The sequence below is a fragment of the Lissotriton vulgaris genome, chromosome 1_1, assembly GCF_964263255.1.
Source record: "Lissotriton vulgaris chromosome 1_1, aLisVul1.2, whole genome shotgun sequence".
In the NCBI taxonomy this organism is placed as follows: domain Eukaryota; kingdom Metazoa; phylum Chordata; class Amphibia; order Caudata; family Salamandridae; genus Lissotriton; species Lissotriton vulgaris.
The window spans coordinates 1875609396-1875626563 of NC_141685.1; the positions used below are offsets into that span (position 1 = coordinate 1875609396).

Here is a 17168-nt window from a genome sequence, read left to right on the forward strand (position 1 = left end):
TACGAATGCGTGTTGGACATATGCCTAACCCTTCCATCAGTTGCATCACCGGACGTTGATGTACTACTGGTCCCCTTAAAGGCCCACATGTTACAGTGTATACAGCATATTCTCATGTTGATGACGGCATTCTAAGAGCCTCCACGGGATGCTTCAGCTCCTGTTGGACCATACACCGGCTCTACAACAAGCACACAGGTAACGAGTTTTTCCTCAGCGGCTGCTGAGGGAACTGAAGATGATCATCTTTGCTCCATTGACCCGATACAAGAGGTGTTACAGGGACGATCGCCTGTGAATGCCAGCGACAGTGATGTTGCGTCTCCCACACAGATGACAAACATTTTGCTCTCCATGTGCTGGGAAAATTCAGCCTTTTTCCAAAACAAGTCAAATTGGAATTCAAAAACACTGTTTTGTTTAATTTTTTGTCTCCCGCTGTCACTGAGCACCATGGCTTTCGATGTGCTCAGTTGATCTAGGAGTATATTGGCTATTTTAGAGGACTTATAGAGCTTTTTTATTTCTAACATCATTTTTACATATACTATGGTTTTAGAGGTTTTTTACACTGGTTTTCATAACAACGTTTTCATGCTTTTTAGACAGGCATATTTTAGCATTGGTTGACCTGATCGACCTTTGGATGAGGAGTGGGTGTTAGGAACACCGATGTACACCAATGTAGGCCTAGGTAGTACACAACCTTTTACCTACATTTGTCCTACCTTGCTCCACATAACAGTTCTGGCACTGACCTTTTACCTAGTTATAGGCTGAATAAATATCGATCAGTTTTCTCTGAAACTGGCCTCATTTATTATGAATGAGGATTCCTAGTATCCTATCCTAATCCTCTGCCCAGGACGTGCACAGCAGGATTACCACATTCTGTATAATAATTCTGTGCAAAAGTCACCGCTAACATCACTCTTGGACGACAGGTCCACTATACATAATGGCAAGCCATTGCATACCTAGGCAGAACCCGGAGGGTACCTTCTGGGTATAAAAGAACCACATCTTTGCTGGGGAACTAGAGGAGAGGCATCCATGTGGACTAGACGCTGAGGTCCCATCCTGCAGAAGTTACAGCATGCAGTGGTCTGACATCCCTTGCGGGGTGCCTATCTTGAGACCAAGACAGGGTCCTTTGCTCTCACTCATCAGTAATAGGGTTGGCTCTTTCTAGGGGATTCTTGGCTTTACACCCACTTACATGCTAGGTACACCTAGGTACACTTAGATAGGGTTTGCATTGTAGGAGTTCGCTCGATTACTGCCATGTATCGATACGCCTGCATATATTTACTGTTTTAGCACCATGGTAGAATTCTACCTTTTATTTCCTCTGTCGGTGCTTGTAATCTTATTTATCTGTTTCGGTCTAATGATTAAAGCAGCAAACATTTTTCATACTAAAATGACGTTGGTTCAATAAATGTTAATTGAAAACGTACCCATTGTTTATTCTGTACATCTCTCAGACTAGGTAAGCACAATTTACTGAGCAAAAAGGTACTACACGGTTTCCACGATCCTTGAAGGATCAAGGGTTGTCATGTTCGATACTTGCCAGAAACTATTTGCTCCTTGGTAAGGTTAGGGGGCTTATGGTGGCACTGTGAGTTAGCTGGTCTAAAGGTTAACATATCCATTGAGGGTGTCCGGAATCAGTCTGGAAACCAATCCCTTTGTTTATTTTGTCTAAACGCGCAGATCCTATGTATTTGGAACTACACAGCACTGCTTGGGCCTACGTTGAGGCTTAAAGAAGAGAGGGCCATCTCTTTGAACCCAGAGCTACCAGAGTGATTACAAGGGCTAGTGAATGACCTCCTGTGTGACCTGCAGGGACATAAGCTCCATTGATCTTGAACTCTATAGCAGACCTCTGCTTCAGTGAGTCCTAACCCCCACCGCCCCCCCCAGTGATGCTCCCAACGTTCTGGACCCTTAGAAGTGGCGCTAGAGGTTCTGCTCCTACCTAATCCTAAAAGTTGGTTCTTTGAAAGATGTTCACCAAAAAGTGCCAGCCGATCCACCCAAGGTGCATCACTGGTCGGCCTGGCATCAGACTAGCTCTCACTACATTCTTCTTTAAAGCAGCAAATCCAGTTCAGCAGGACCTCCGAGCAAAGGTATCCACTCTCTTGGAGCCTTTTATGGCTACAGCTTATAACTTCATCCTACTGGAGGTTTTTGACTTCCAAAATGTTATCCAAGTCAAAAGGTAAAAGTCTTCACCAGGCTCGATGGTGACAGGTTCCGCATTGACAATGACCTACTTGGCCTACAAATTCAGTTTCTCCCACTTGGAGTTTTTTCCCGCCATCATGGACAGCTTCACAGCGCTCCTCGGTGACGCCTCCTCTTTGGACACAGCCTGCTGCTTTTCCTTTAGTAAACTCTACTTTATCCTGAACTTTTCTACAAAGTTTCTTCTAATTCTAAAGGAAAGCGGAGACAAGGCCTAAACAATCTTGCATACCCGAACCTAGATCGGCCTTAACATTTGACATTGCTTCAGTCTCACGCGACCAGATACAAGCAGTTGGCACTTCTTTTAGGCACTAGATTTCAATAAACACTTTAACAAATCATAACTTTGGTTCTGCAAACAGGATTTAAATAGTTTTGGTGAGGTGTCATTTTATGCATTTAACTTTTCTCAATTTGTTTCTAAATTGGTGTGGGGAATTTCTTGCTTTGTGTTTTCACTTTCACTTGTTTTTGTGACAAGCTACCAGAAGGTAAACACAGCTTAACTTAGTGACTTATGGTTCACCCTGATAAGGTATGATGGTTGCCTGACTAGGATTTTCACCGCCTCAACCTACATTTCTTACCACCCTGCTCCAATATAACCTGGCATGTCCTCCCTGAACCACAACAGAATGAATGACATGCTTGAATTAATCTTAGCCGCTGGAAATCCCTCGGGCCTCATCCCAGTCCATTTCTTTTTTGCACACCATGCCACTTCAGTTAAGACATAGCCATGTGCAAATCGGTCTTGACCCTGCTCCAATGAGAACAGTCCAACCTGAATTGCTAGTCTTTCCCTGAACCCAAACGCAAGCAACCCAGGACCGGTAATTTTCTCTATGTGCCTGTGTGCACACACATATGTAATTGAAAAGTTGGTGATCTTATAATTATGTATTTGTTTATATGCTTTACCTCTGTTTGAGCATCATCTCAGACACTTTTATTCAAAGAAAACAGCTTTTGGCCACACAGTCAATTTCACCGAATATCAGGTCACCATTCATTTATATATTAGCTTCTGTTAATGCGTAAATACAGTCACTGGAATCTACCAGGAGTACTGAACATGATACGAGAATTGCTTTTTAAGATTTATTTGTTTAGTTGGGTGTTTTAGTAGCACTCTGTGGCACCTCATGGTTACCTTAGGAGGTTGAATACCAGGTGACTGTATACTTAAGTGGGTTATTTACTCCCAAATGGATTATGAAGATGTAAGGGAATTGAAAAATGGGTGCTGGTGGCATTCAATGAAGTTCTCATTGAACAAATGGCTTGAGGCTCTGAGTGAAAATGAGGAACTACAACATGTCATGAGATGCCACATGCAGGGATGGTTAGCTAGAAGTGAATAAGAAGAAATTACAGAGTACATAAGCTTTAGGTAGAATGGAAACATGTTGTCAAGTGTTTCACAGGAAAAGTGGCAAGATCATACAGTGGAACTATCTCATGAAGGACATGCTGGAACGAGTTTAAGGGAAAAGTAGGACATGCAAATTGGTGGATTTTGAAGGATTGTTGAAGAGTAAAAATAAGTGTGATGGGGCTTGTGCAGATTATTTGACAGAAAACTCTGCCGTAGGCTAAAAACATGTGCAACTGAGTCAGAGAATGGGATGTTTAACTTCATAGCGGACAGAAGATATAGTCACCACACTGTGGGTGGTGGCAAAGAATGAGAAAAAAAGACTGAATACCTAAGCACGTAATCTTTAATCAGGAAACAAAAGATCTCCTTCATAAACATTTTGAAGGGGATTGTTTTGGAGCAGGACAAGGCTACATTGTATAGGCTGCAATTCAATAATATGGAAGAGGTGGCAAACCAGAGAACATAAAAGAGCTTAAATCTCACCTTACCACAGAATTGCCACCTTTCGCTTTTCACAAGGAACCAGAACAAGGGATTAAAGAGATACCATAGTGATTGGAAAAAATTTATACAGTTTGGGTATGCAAATAAATAAGTGATGAAATAGAAAATGGAAAGAAAACAGTTAATGTGTAAATGCTATTGCAGTGATCGCAAATGACTAAAAGTGTGGCCATGTGGATAGTATTTTGTTTTCAGACATGTGATCAAGATATCTTTAGAGTGTCCAACCCAAGAAAGTCAGTGTAGTTAAAAATTTTATTTTGTTGAAGAATGAGGGTAAGGTGAGAGGGACAGATTACTTTCCAACTTTTTGCAGTATACTGTTAGATGAATGTTCTAGAGACAGTGGTACAAGAACGTCTATTGGCTTCACCAGTCTGCTTCAATAAAATGAAGCAGGTAGCTTAAGATAACAAAGAAAATGGAGCTGCCCAAGTTAGAGAAGCAACACCAGAACATCATTCTGGATAGTGATACTGGAGAAGGCTTGGCATACTCTCCCTTCCTACAACGCAGAAATATTTTAAGAGAGGAAATATAGCAGGTAGATTTCTGAATCACAAACAAAAAGTCATGAGGATGGCAACAGTGAGCCAGGTAATGCATGCGAGAGGAAGAGAAACTGGTACGTTTTTACTATTTTACTTGTAAATGCAGCCAAGACAAACTTTCACAGTCCCCTGGCAGGCACAGGTATGAACCTACTTACGAACATGAGCAGGAAAGACGGACAGTCTGGGACCCACACACCTTTAGCAACTTAACTGAAAAGAATGCATATTGAGTAACAATAATTTCTGTCAGTAACTGAAGGATTATATTAGTGAGTTCTAGATCGCTATCCCCAAACGATGGACACACAAGAAATTCACACACAGTATTATTTAAAGGCTTTATTCAATATTAAAGCCTGGTTCTACTGCAGATTTTATGAAGAAGCGTTATTGCAGAAATACAAAAAATAATGAAAAGCAAAAATTCAATACATGCAAAGGTGAGAAATAATGGGAAAAATCAGATTGTGATAAATAATTCAAATCAATGATGGATTCAATCTGTATGGGAATCCCTTGTCACTCTTTAGATATAATCGACATTAGCCCCAAAGATGACATATGAGCTACTTTCCTAGATGGTCTCTTGACGCACACATCTTACACATAAAGCCATATGATGTTTTTCAGTCTGCAGCAAGCTAGATCAGTTTTTGTCTTTTTTTTTCTCTGTGCCTTGCTTGAGAAACCGGTAAATCGCATCAGAGTAGATGACTATGTGACTTTGAAGCAAACAGTTGATGACTTCAAACCTCTCTCAATATATTGTTCATTTTATCTCCTGTGAATCCAACTTGTATATGATTTCCATGCATTATTCCGAGAAAAACAGACCTAGCAATTTGAGATGCAAGGTATGAAACAGTCAATTGAATTTCTTCTGCACATCGGCCTAACTATACTATGCTTTATAAATCATACCATTGCACACATAAATTATGAGCTAATTATGCACTATAAACCTATATCAAAGCATCAATCTACATAACTCTATCCCTCCTCGACTCCCCCTAAACCTCATTCTACTACTATGATCTCACATATAACTCTTTCTAGACTCATCCCTCCTTTACACATCCTTGACTCACCCCAGACCCCATTTTACTACTATGATCTCCAAAATACCACCTCCTAGACTCTTCCCTCCTGTATATCTCCTTTGACTGACCCTAAACCTCATCTTACCACTATGATCTCCCAAGAAACCTGGGCAACTACATATGCTTGATCTACGATTAGTGTCGAATCAGATCCCAGCAATCCACAGGAAGCAATGCTTATTGCTCCAAATGAATACACAAGATAATGAATGAATAAATAACAGTTCATGCACTGAAAGAGAGGCCCCACATAAGACGTTTGAATTCTACAAAAGCACAGAGTCCAAGTTCACTCAATCTGGAAAACAGAACAACTCCCAAGTACAAAGCTTTAGCTTGCGATGGTACAGTTCAATTAGATATGGTGTTCTGTTATCGCTTCAGAACAAAGATAAGCACTGCAATAACTACAAAAATGAAGATCCTTGCTATTCCAGAAAACTAGTTTGAAAACAGTAATCTCAAAAAGGCTGGCACAGTCCCAAAAGTAGTTTTAAAGCCGGTCAACAATTCAGAGACTATTGTTTTTTAAATAATATAAAACACAGTTATGTTAGAGGTTTGGGCTACAGCATCAAGGAGATCATCAAAGTGAGTTGGAGCATAGGTTTTCAAAAGATGCTGTATATCTGCATCAGCAAATGTTGTTTGAAAAATCAAAGGTTCCAGGTGCTGAGGTCAAATACAAATAGTTCTGTATTATGATAGCAAACAACTTCTAATTATGAAATCGATTTTTTCTTAGATTGCCCTTTTCTCATATAGCAATATCAGAAGTCCTCCTTAGAGGAGAGTATAACGCCATAACATTTCACCATTCTGAACTGTTAGGAGATAAACATTTCTTTGAATGAAGTGCATATGTGAAATATATAGCTTTAATTGTTTAAAAGAATAATATAGTAAGAAATGAAAGAAACATGTGCTGCAATTAGCTTGCAAACAAGGTCAGGTTTAGAAGTGCAACAATGGCCATAAAAAGTGTTCTTGTACAGGAGTAAATTCTCTAGCGAATTTGTGCAATATGATGTGCTAATGAAAATAGAATTCCTACTGGATAGACAATGGAATCAGAAAGAAAAATACCAAGTATTTTGAAATGTGTTATGTAAGCGTTTATACTACCTCACAGAAATTGGTTTCAGACAGCCAAATAATTTTTTTGTATGGGGGGGATCTTTTTATTCAAAAAGAAACATAAAAAACAGAACAACAAAACCCAAAACAGTACAGTACATTAATCGACATTCCGACAAACTCAGTACATGATATAAAAAAAAATATATAGAGGCGTTGGGAAACATTACTATAGAATACCTCGTCGTTCCATATTAGTGCCTTTAAATGTCTTCATCGTCTACCACGAGGGAGGGAGGGTAACGGGAGTACATAACAGTCCACTGCTTTTGTTCCAAGAGCCCCAGATTTTGGTCCATTTTTGTGGGCAACCCCTACTTTCATAAACCACGCTCTCAGCCTGCATGAACCAATCCATGTCCAACTCCCAATCAGTATAGCGGAGCTGTACCCCACCCCTCTGGGTTCTGGCTATGTTGCGCTTCGCCATCCAGCAGCCCAAGGTGACCCACACCTTCTCGGAGCGGGACAGATCTGTGGCATCCCAGATATTAAGGAGACACTGACGTGGGGAGCCATCAAAATTCGAATTACAAACACGAGACATACCAGCGACTACTCTTTCCCAATACCCCCAAAGGATTGGACAATACCACCATTGACGTATATAGGTACCAACTCGTCCATAACCATGGGGGCAGGCAGGAGAACTTATCGCACCCATCTTAACCAGTACAGAGCTGGTTTAATACCCCCGGTGCAACAATTTGAGCCGTAAGAGTCTGAATCGCGATCAGATCGCTACCTGACGGAGGGATGCCAATGCCTTCCTCCAATCATCATCATCCAAATCCCCTACATCGTCGGCTCACTTTGCCCGCAATTTCCCCAGTTCCAGTGGAGCAAAATAGTAAAAATAAAGCATAATAGCCAATATACTATAAGGGTTATGAGTGATGTTAGAGAGAAAAAGGCAGCTGACAACGAAGAATTTAGATAGAGCAATTGTATTTTAAAGACAAGTCAAATTATATACATTATACAAAATTGTTTCAGTGCAAAGGAGTCCCAGTGTTTCAAAAAGAACCAAAAAAACAAAGCAAAATTAACGTGATAACGTGTGACAATATTTACAAGGTTTCTCAACAATATTTGTAGGAGGAAAACGACTATTCTGGATAATTAACAGAAGCGATAGACAGACACTCATTACAATCATAAGTGCAGTATGCAAAGTTCATTTCCCTTTTTCCTCAACAGCGTTTCGACCCTGCTGTGAATAGAGGGTCTCATCAGGACCAAAGGTGGGGGGACATCTGATTAAAATAGTACGAGGTCACATACAGTGTGACGTGCCAACCTTGTGAGTGAAGGAGTAAAACGGTTTATGATTGAGGATTTTCCGGTAAGTCAAGGAAATAGCCTTCTCCGGGAGATAATCATTTAACAATCTATCCTCCAGAGGCGAGGAAACCGGCACCTCCGAGTCCTTGGAATGGCTTTATACTACATGCTTCTGTTCTGTAGGTAGCGAAAGGTTACATTTTCGTGCAATTGGTATTCTCTTTGTAAATCAGTAAAAGGAATCACTCTACCCCTCACCCACAGATCCCAGACAGTCGACAGCCCAATCAAGTCCCACCCATCAAATCCTGGCTGCTTGGAGAGCACACCGAGGCATCTAGATTCTTGTAGAGGAGTAACTTGTGTTATTTTGTCTTTCCACCCAAAGCTGGTGTTGCCTTATGCCGTAATTCCACCGTGGATGACGTGAACCTGGGGCCGTGCTGTGCAACCCCATGAAGTGCCTTGAGATAGGTGCTTTGTAGCATATTGTGCCGATACATTCTGTAACCGGGGTCAGAAATGGGACAATGGACCCATCGGTTTAAAACTACTAAGTGCAAGGCCCAATAGTAGGACCTAATATCAGGTAGCGGGATACCACTATCGTACCACCTCTTTGTCAATTTCATACAGGCAATATGAGGGCACCTTGATCCCAGAGCAGTGCCCTAACTTCTGAGTCAATTAATTGAAAATACCGCAGTGCGACGGAGTATGGCGTATTCTGTAGGGCATACCAGAAACGCGGGAGCGCCATCATCTTATAAAGGGCTGCTCTACTTAATAATGTAAGGGGCAGTGTTTTCCTATGCCGTATATCTGCTTTGAGGCGAAGCAAGGGGGTGGGGGAGTAGCACATTCCGTTCATAAAAGACAGAGGAGTCCTGCGTAATATACATTCTTAAATATGGAAAGCTGTCAGTCACTATTTGATCCTCACACCCACCGGCAAAACCGGAGGTACACCCTTCAGCACATATAACAAGGACATGTCTCAGTTAATGGTGTACCTGGAATATTTGTGGAACAAAGCAAAGACATGGAGTACTCGTCAAGAAAAAGGATGTCTAGCCAGGTACAGCAGTATATCGTCGGCATAAAGAGAAATCTTGTCAGACCACTCATGTGACCAGTTCAGGCCTCTGATCAGTGGGTCCTTCCGTATCCAAATCGCAAGGAGTTCTAGGGCCAGGGCGAACAGCAGAGGCGAGAGCGGGCAACCCTGTCTCGTACCTCTCTCCAAGACAAAGGAGCACCTCATTTACGTAAATCTTAGCCAAGGGGTCAGAGTAAAGGAGACGCACCCAAGACAAGAATCGGCTACCGAATCCTTTTTGTTCAAGTGCAGCGAAAAGAAACAGCCAGTCGATCATGTCACCTTGGATCCGACACCTTGGATCCGACTCTCCTCATACATTCGTACGAAGAACAGGGCAATAGTATTAGTGTTAGATTTATATAATTCAATTGGGAGACCACTCGGACCCATGGCTTTCCCAGACTGCAATTAGCCAATAGCCTTTGCAACCTCGTCTGCTGTAAACTCTGCCTCCAGGCCCTCCAATTCCTAGGAGTCCAAAAGGGGTAACCGCAAGGTGGCCAACAGTTCCGCCGATTCGGCCCGAGTGGATAACTGCCTGGAAGCGTATACTTGTTTAAAATGTCTGACGAAGGCTCCTGCAATATCTGCGCTCTCTTATTACATCTCCCTCTTGTCAAACGATCTGGGCCACCCACCTATTAGCCAACTCTCTTTTGTCCAACCACGCCAGTAACTTACTAGCCTTATCCCCTATATCATAAATACGCTGCTGGGTGGCTCGATACGGAGTCCTAGTCGCTTCTTCAGCAAAATTCCTATACTCTTTGTTTTATGGACAATTTATGTGCGTGACCGGAGTATGGGAGGTCACCAGTTTGGCTTCCAACGCGGTCACCTCATTTTGTAAATCTTCCAGTTGTTTGTGTTTTTTTCTTCCTATGACCCGCGTTTGCTGCCACCCTACCACCTCAGATGACCACCTTATAGGCCTCCCAGGGCATGACGTCCGATGTCCCCGACCTGTCAATTTCTGCAAAATAGTTTTGGGTAGCTTACATCAATTGCTCCCTAATTATGGGCACCTTGAGATACCACGGATTGAGTACCATTTCATGTTTGGTAGGGGAGGGAAAATCGCCTCGTCGCAGGCACCGGATCCTCTCCAAATAAATAGCCAGTAGTCTGGCAACTCCTAAGGGGGATGGGTATCAGACCGCATCCCAATGGCAGCTCTCAACTAGGAAATAAGCCCAAAATGCAGTCACTGACTGACGGTGGTGGTGATCGTATCAGAGGGGGTGGGACGCCCCCCTCTCGACTTCGGCCCTCGGGCTGCAACAATGGCTGGGTAATGCCGCCCCCTTACCAGCCGATCCTCTTGCGCGTACCGGAGCACACCCAGCACCGCCTCGCACTCAGCAACCCGCGCCGCCACCAAGCAGCACCAGAGACACCACCGGTGCCTCGGCAGCACACTCCGCCGCCAAGAGACACCAGCACCGAAGGTCGGGCGCCGCCCTGTACCCACAGGCCCGGCCGTAGCAGCGGCACTTGCGTGAATCAGCTCCGGACCACTTCATGCCCAGTTCCTCCTCGCGGCCTCGGTCTGGAGCCTCGATGCTATATATCCGGTCAGATCCTCACTGGCGATTAACAGGGTGAGCACCAAAATCAGCAGCCATTCAGGGCTAGTAATTAGTCAGGCTAAACTGATAATTTAACGGAGTGTGGGGGATAATAATAGTTTAGAAGCTCGGAGCTTCACTACTTAGCTGCGATCCTGGGTGTTGGCTAGCCACGCCCCCCCCCCCCCCCAGAGAGCCAAATAATTGAAAGGTAGTGACGGGTAAAGAAATAACGCCATGTAATAACCACATTAAATGTGCATCGTCTGCAGAGAAGAGGATGCGCTCAATCTGCTGTACAGAAAGAAAACTATAGCATACCTAATTTTTAGAGATAATTTGTTGCAGCCCAGTGAGATAATAAGGCAGAAATAGGGCTGTTTCTTTAACCAAAGACCAGGGTACTTTGTGACCTCTGAATGTTCGTAAGGACCAATGTAGTTGTGTTAGATCACACATCTGAGTTTGCCTCTGTTTGAAGGATTACATATCTTCTTTAAGAATGTCTAAAGCAGAACAAGGGATGGAAAAGATAGTGCAGACATGTACAGATACATTTTGCAAAAACAATAGCAATGACTGACTATAGTTTGGATTATTTCTCGGTCAGCTTCCTTTACTCAATTTGTGGTTTCTAGGCTTTATTCTCTTCAATAGCTGCATACATGAATGGTGCAAAAAACCACATTCTACTTGAGAGATTTAAAACTAAAAGAAAAGCATTCAAATGCATATTCGTACTCATTTTCAATATGTGTTTCTTCTTAGCACTGACATTAGAGTGAGACAACTATTGGTGGCATAGCTTGACTATATTTTGTACTCACTATAACAGGAGAATAAGTTGAATACTTAGGATCAGATCTATCTGCCAAAGCTTAATAGAAGACTCTTTGCATGTGCTCATTATCGCCCAGTTTCCATAAATCTATCCCATTCAAATCATTAAGTGTCATTTTAAAGATAAAGTTTTGAATCATCAGAAACATTTTCTGCCCAGTTCCAATCTGGTTTCTTCAAATCTGTACAGGAAGCCAAACCTCTGCATGTTTGTTGATTAGTTTCATTAAAACAATATATTATTCGGTATGCATGCGGGAAACAATGTATCAGACCCTTTAATTTGTGAAGATGTTTTGATCCAAATGGCTTTATCTTTAAATAATATTTTGTCACTATTTATAATATAGTTCCAGAAATGATTCAAGAATAGATGCACCTTACGTTAAGGTGATTCAAATTTTCATGATCTTGTAGAATGTAGTATGCAGATGGGGCAGATCTGACAAAGGAAATCACTTTTGGAAGGGCGTAGAACTGTCAATTAATGGCACTTGATAGTGTGCCAATGCTGAGAAATTATATATTTGACGAGGATGAGAACTAGATGAATGATGATGTAGTGATGACCATATTGATTGAAACAAGTTTAAATCCTTCTAATTAGCAACATCCAGAAAAGTATATTAATTTTCCAATGAAGCACACAAGGTAAGATGAGTCATATGTTTAACTATGTTGATGTCCCATATCCTTGCAAAACCACAGTGTAACAACTTCATCAATTAGTTGCAAAGAATTTGAATCACCTCTGTAGGGCCTAGAATTTCATATAGTACGCTCTCCTAAAACTAGCAGTAGACAATGACCATGCAGGCATGTTAACAGCATGATAGTCTCTCTCGGATCTTAGTGAGGAAACTGTGGTGCAGCTCCTAAGATGTCGCAAAACTTTCAGGAAGATAATAACCATGCATCATCATCAAAATAGTAATCAACACTGCACGCCACAATGAAATGCTGAGACTGCGGCAGCAACTCAAATGCATAATCATGGTGGGCGAATATAATTATCATGAATCTATCTGTAGCACTGGCCGATTTCAGACTTTTAAGTCCAACTTTTAGGATTTTTAGCTATCTGGCCCCCATTAGCAGCACCACCAAGGGTCCAGAACTAAAGGGGCACCACTCTGGGGGGTTAGGACTCACTCAGGCTGGGTCCAGGTGTGGATACAAGATGGTTGGAGCCTTTTCTGTCCTAGACACTCTGACCAGGATACCAGCCAACTAGCCCTTGGAGTCACTTTGGAAGTCCTGGTTCAAGTGTTGAAACAGGGCTCAAGCAGCAAGGCAGGCCTCTGAGGGTTCAAGGCAGGCTTGAGGCGGCCAAACAGTCCTTCCGGGTGCAGCAAAGCAGTCTTATGGAGCACACATCAGGCCACAGCAGCAGGCAGACCTCTCAGAGAACTTAAGCAGGTCCGGAAGGTGAACTGGAGAGTGGGTCTGAGGGTCCTATTTTTATACCTAGAGCCTCCTTTGACGTAGAAGTTTCTAGAGAATTTCCTTTGAAGTGCTTGGAGTTTCCTGCTTCCCCTACTAGCTGGCTGCATGAACAATGCATGGCTGATGAGTCCTTTGTGTGAAGGCAGAGCCCAACCTCTTCAGTTGCAAGTGAGGCTGTGCCAGCTCCACCCCCATCCTGCCAGTTGATGAGTCATCCAGGCACACCTAATTCCTCTATTGTGTGGCTGTCTGGGAGGAATAAACAAAGGCCAACTGCCAAATACACCTAGTCATGTGACCCAAGAACAGGCACCAAATAGTAAGGGCAGGAAAATGTCAACTTTATAAAAGTGGCATTTTCAGAATTGTAAAATCTGACTTTACCATTAAAAAGGTTTTTATGATTAAAATTTCCTAGACACCAAAAACTTAAATGCTTACCTGTTCCCAATCAAAGATTAGAACTACTTAATCGTAATGAAGCAATGCAATGTTATCCTACGGGAAAGATGGGCCTAAAAGTAGTGAAAAAAATATAGGAGTTTTTCACTACCAGGACATATAAAACTCAAAAGTACATGTCCAACCTTTTAATTTCAATGTACCCTGCCCTATGGGCTACCAATTGCCTACCTTAGGGGTAACCTATATGCAATAAAAGGGGAGCTTAAGACTAGTTAAGTGGGTCAGATTGTTAAATGTAATTTGCAGTCTACAACTGCATGCAAGTTGCAATGGCAGATCTGGGACATGTTTTAATGGGGCTCCTTAAGTGGCTTTGCTGCAAGACACTAAAAAAGAGCTCTAAAGGTAGCACAGAACATCTTGCTCCTAATCGATCAGCGAGGCATTTAATGCTCTTATTAAAGTCTAGAGTACATTAACATTACACAAATTGGAACCCAATGCTAGTGTTGATAAGAAGCATGGCCTGTCTTAAAGAGGTTATCACTCGAGAAACTAGTGTATTGAGGGCAGCAGAAGAACAATGTCAAAGGAAGATATGAAGAATGCTCAAATGTATTTTTGCTACTTCTGTTTTACTTGAATAAGTATTAGGCGAAGAAAGTACTATTTAATCGTAGAAGGTTGAGTTGGTGTGGTTTATGGTGTAAAAACACCCACTGAAATCCTTTGAATGTTGTGACTTGAGTAACTCTGCCATGTCGATTGCGGTTTTGGTATTTGTCTTGTACTATGAGATTACTAAGTTGACGGGTTTGTGCTTCGGCATTTTGAAATCATTAAAAAAGTTTCTTCCACTTCTCCCAGTCTCTGCGCGGGAAACAGTCACCCGTGCTCTTGACTACGTTAATGCCACCCTCAAGCTCGCCACCCGAAAACACCATCAACTGATCCACGCCGCCAAGAAAACTGCATTCAAGGAACGACTGGACAACAACGCACACAACAGCAAGGAACTCTTCAACATCGTTAAAGAGCTCTCCAACCCCAACGCCGGAAACGACATCACCCCATCTCAAGACCTCTGCAACTCCCTTGCTTCCTACTTCCACAACAAGATCGCTGACATTCACTACAGCTTCAGCACACAACCAACGCTCCCCACGACCGCACCGACGCCCCCCACCACCACCCTCCGAGCCTGGACCAGGATCAGCACCGAAGACACCATCCGCACGATGAACACCATCCACTCCGGATCTCCAACCGACCCCTGCCCTCACCACGTCTTCAACAAAGCCGACGCTGTCATCGCACCCCATCTGCGGGACATCATCAACACCTCCTTCGACACCGCTACCTTCCCGGAGAGCTGGAAGCACGCCGAACTCAGCGCTCTGCTGAAGAAACCATCAGCGGATACCACCGAACTCAAAAACTACCGCCCCATCTCGCTCCTCCCGTTTCCGGCCAAAGTCATCGAGAAGACCGCCAACAAGCAGCTGGCCGCCTTACTCGAGACGAATGGATCCCTTGACCTCTCGCAGTCTGGCTTCCGGGCCAACCACAGCACCGAGACCGCCCTCATCGCAGCCACCGATGACATCCGAGCCCTGCTCGACAACGGAGAAAAAGCGGCCCTCATCCTCCTGGACCTCTCCGCGGCATTCGACACAGTCTGCCGCCGCACCCTAGTGCAGCGCCTCAGCAACGTCGGAATCCAGGAGAAGGCACTGGAGTGGATCATCTCCTTCCTCGCCGGAAGGACACAGAGAGTCCGCCTTCCCCCGTTCAGATCAGAAGCCACCGAAGTCTTCTGCGGTGTCCCTCAGGGCTCCTCGCTCAGCCCCACCCTCTTCAATGTCTACATGAGCCCCCTTGCGGCCATCGCACGCCAACACAACCTCAACATCATCTCCTACGCCGACGACACTCAGCTGAACTTCTCCCTCACCAACGACCCCGCCACCGCCAGAGCCAACCTACACGAAGGGATGACAGACGTAGCCGAGTGGATGATGACCAGCTGCCTGAAACTGAACTCAGACAAGACGGAAGTTCTCATCCTGGGCTCCTCGCCCTCCGCCTGGGACGACTCCTGGTGGCCCCCCCGCCCTGGGCAGCGCACCCAAACCGACAGACCATGCACGCAACCTGGGCTTCATCCTGGACTCCTCCCTCTCCATGACCAGACAAGTCAACGCCGTCTCCTCGTCTTGCTTCAATATCCTGCGCATGCTACGTAAGATCTTCCGGTGGATCCCCACCGAGACCAGGAAGACGGTCACCCAGGCCCTAGTCACCAGCCGACTGAACTACGGCAACGCCCTCTACGCCGGAACCACCGCCAAGCTCCATAAGAGACTCCAGCAGATCCAGAACACCTCAGCAAGACTCATCCTCTACATCCCCCGACACAGCCACATCTCCGGACACCTGAGAGACCTGCACTGGCTCCCGGTCAACAAGAGAATCACCTTCCGTCTCCTCACCCAGGCTCACAAAGCCCTACACAACCAAGGCCCAAGATACCTCAACAGCCGCCTCAACTTCTACACTCCCACACGCCAGCTTCGATCGACCAGCCACGCCCTCGCCCACCGCACCCGAAGAGCCACAACAGGAGGAAGGTCCTTCTCCTACCTGGCTGCCAAGACTTGGAACTCCCTCCCGACCCACCTCCGCCTGACCCAAGACCACCACGCCTTCAGGAAGCAGCTCAAGACCGGGCTGTTCGAGCAGTAGCGGACCCCCCCTCCCCAGCGCCTTGAGACCCTCCGGTTGAGTAGTGCGCTATAGAAATGCTATTGATTGATTGATATATTGGTTTGCCCAGCTATTTACAGAACACGCTTCAGGTGGTGCAGAATGTCGCAGCCAGAATTCTTCTTAATTTACCTAAGAGGGTCAGCATCAGGAAACACTTTTATAACCTGTACTGGCTGCCGGTGAAAGAGAGTGATTTTTAAGTCCCTGGTTATGGAACATGCAGCCCTTTACGGGCTTGGCCCTGTGTATCTGAGAAAGCGTTTTAGGTTCTATGTCCCTCCCAGGCAGCTACGCTCTGCTATGAAGCTTTTGGCTTACATTCCAAGGTTCTGTCTTAAAAGGGTAGGTGGCAGCTCCCTTGCGTATATGGCAGCTGGGGCCTGAAACCAACTCCCACTGGACTTACTTTGCATTCAGGATCCTAAGATCTTTAGGAAGAGGTTCAAGACTTTCCTTTACATCTAGCCTGTAATTTATCTTCTGTTCTCTTTCCACTGGGCTCACTACGGTGCATTACAAATCCCATATAACATAACATTTTACTCAACGCCATGAATATTTTATGTTACCGTGGATACGTTTTGTGGAATTTTTTCGTTAAGGATTCAAACACTGAACTTAGAAGACATTTTTTTAAGCAGCATGCTTGGCATAGGAAAACTTGCAACTAGGCAGATTTATTTTTAAGATAAGGAGCGTGACAAAAAAACCAAATAAATTCACAAACCTTTTCAAAGTCATCTTCTGACATGGTTAAAAGCTGGCGTAATGAAACGTCACTGTCCTGTGCAATAAAAGAAATAACATTTGTAT

The 17168-nt window shown here is 44.1% G+C and overlaps 1 protein-coding gene across 1 annotated transcript in view; it reads right to left on the bottom strand.

The window, feature by feature from the left end:
• The window catches only part of ASZ1 (ankyrin repeat, SAM and basic leucine zipper domain containing 1), a 1750578-nt gene that overhangs the window by 533417 nt on the left and 1199993 nt on the right, over positions 1-17168 (bottom strand). Inside the window, exon 9 of the mRNA XM_086919410.1 lies at positions 17083-17139. Within this exon, the coding sequence (XP_086775536.1) occupies positions 17083-17139 (57 nt within the window). The remainder of the gene's footprint in view (positions 1-17082; positions 17140-17168) is intronic.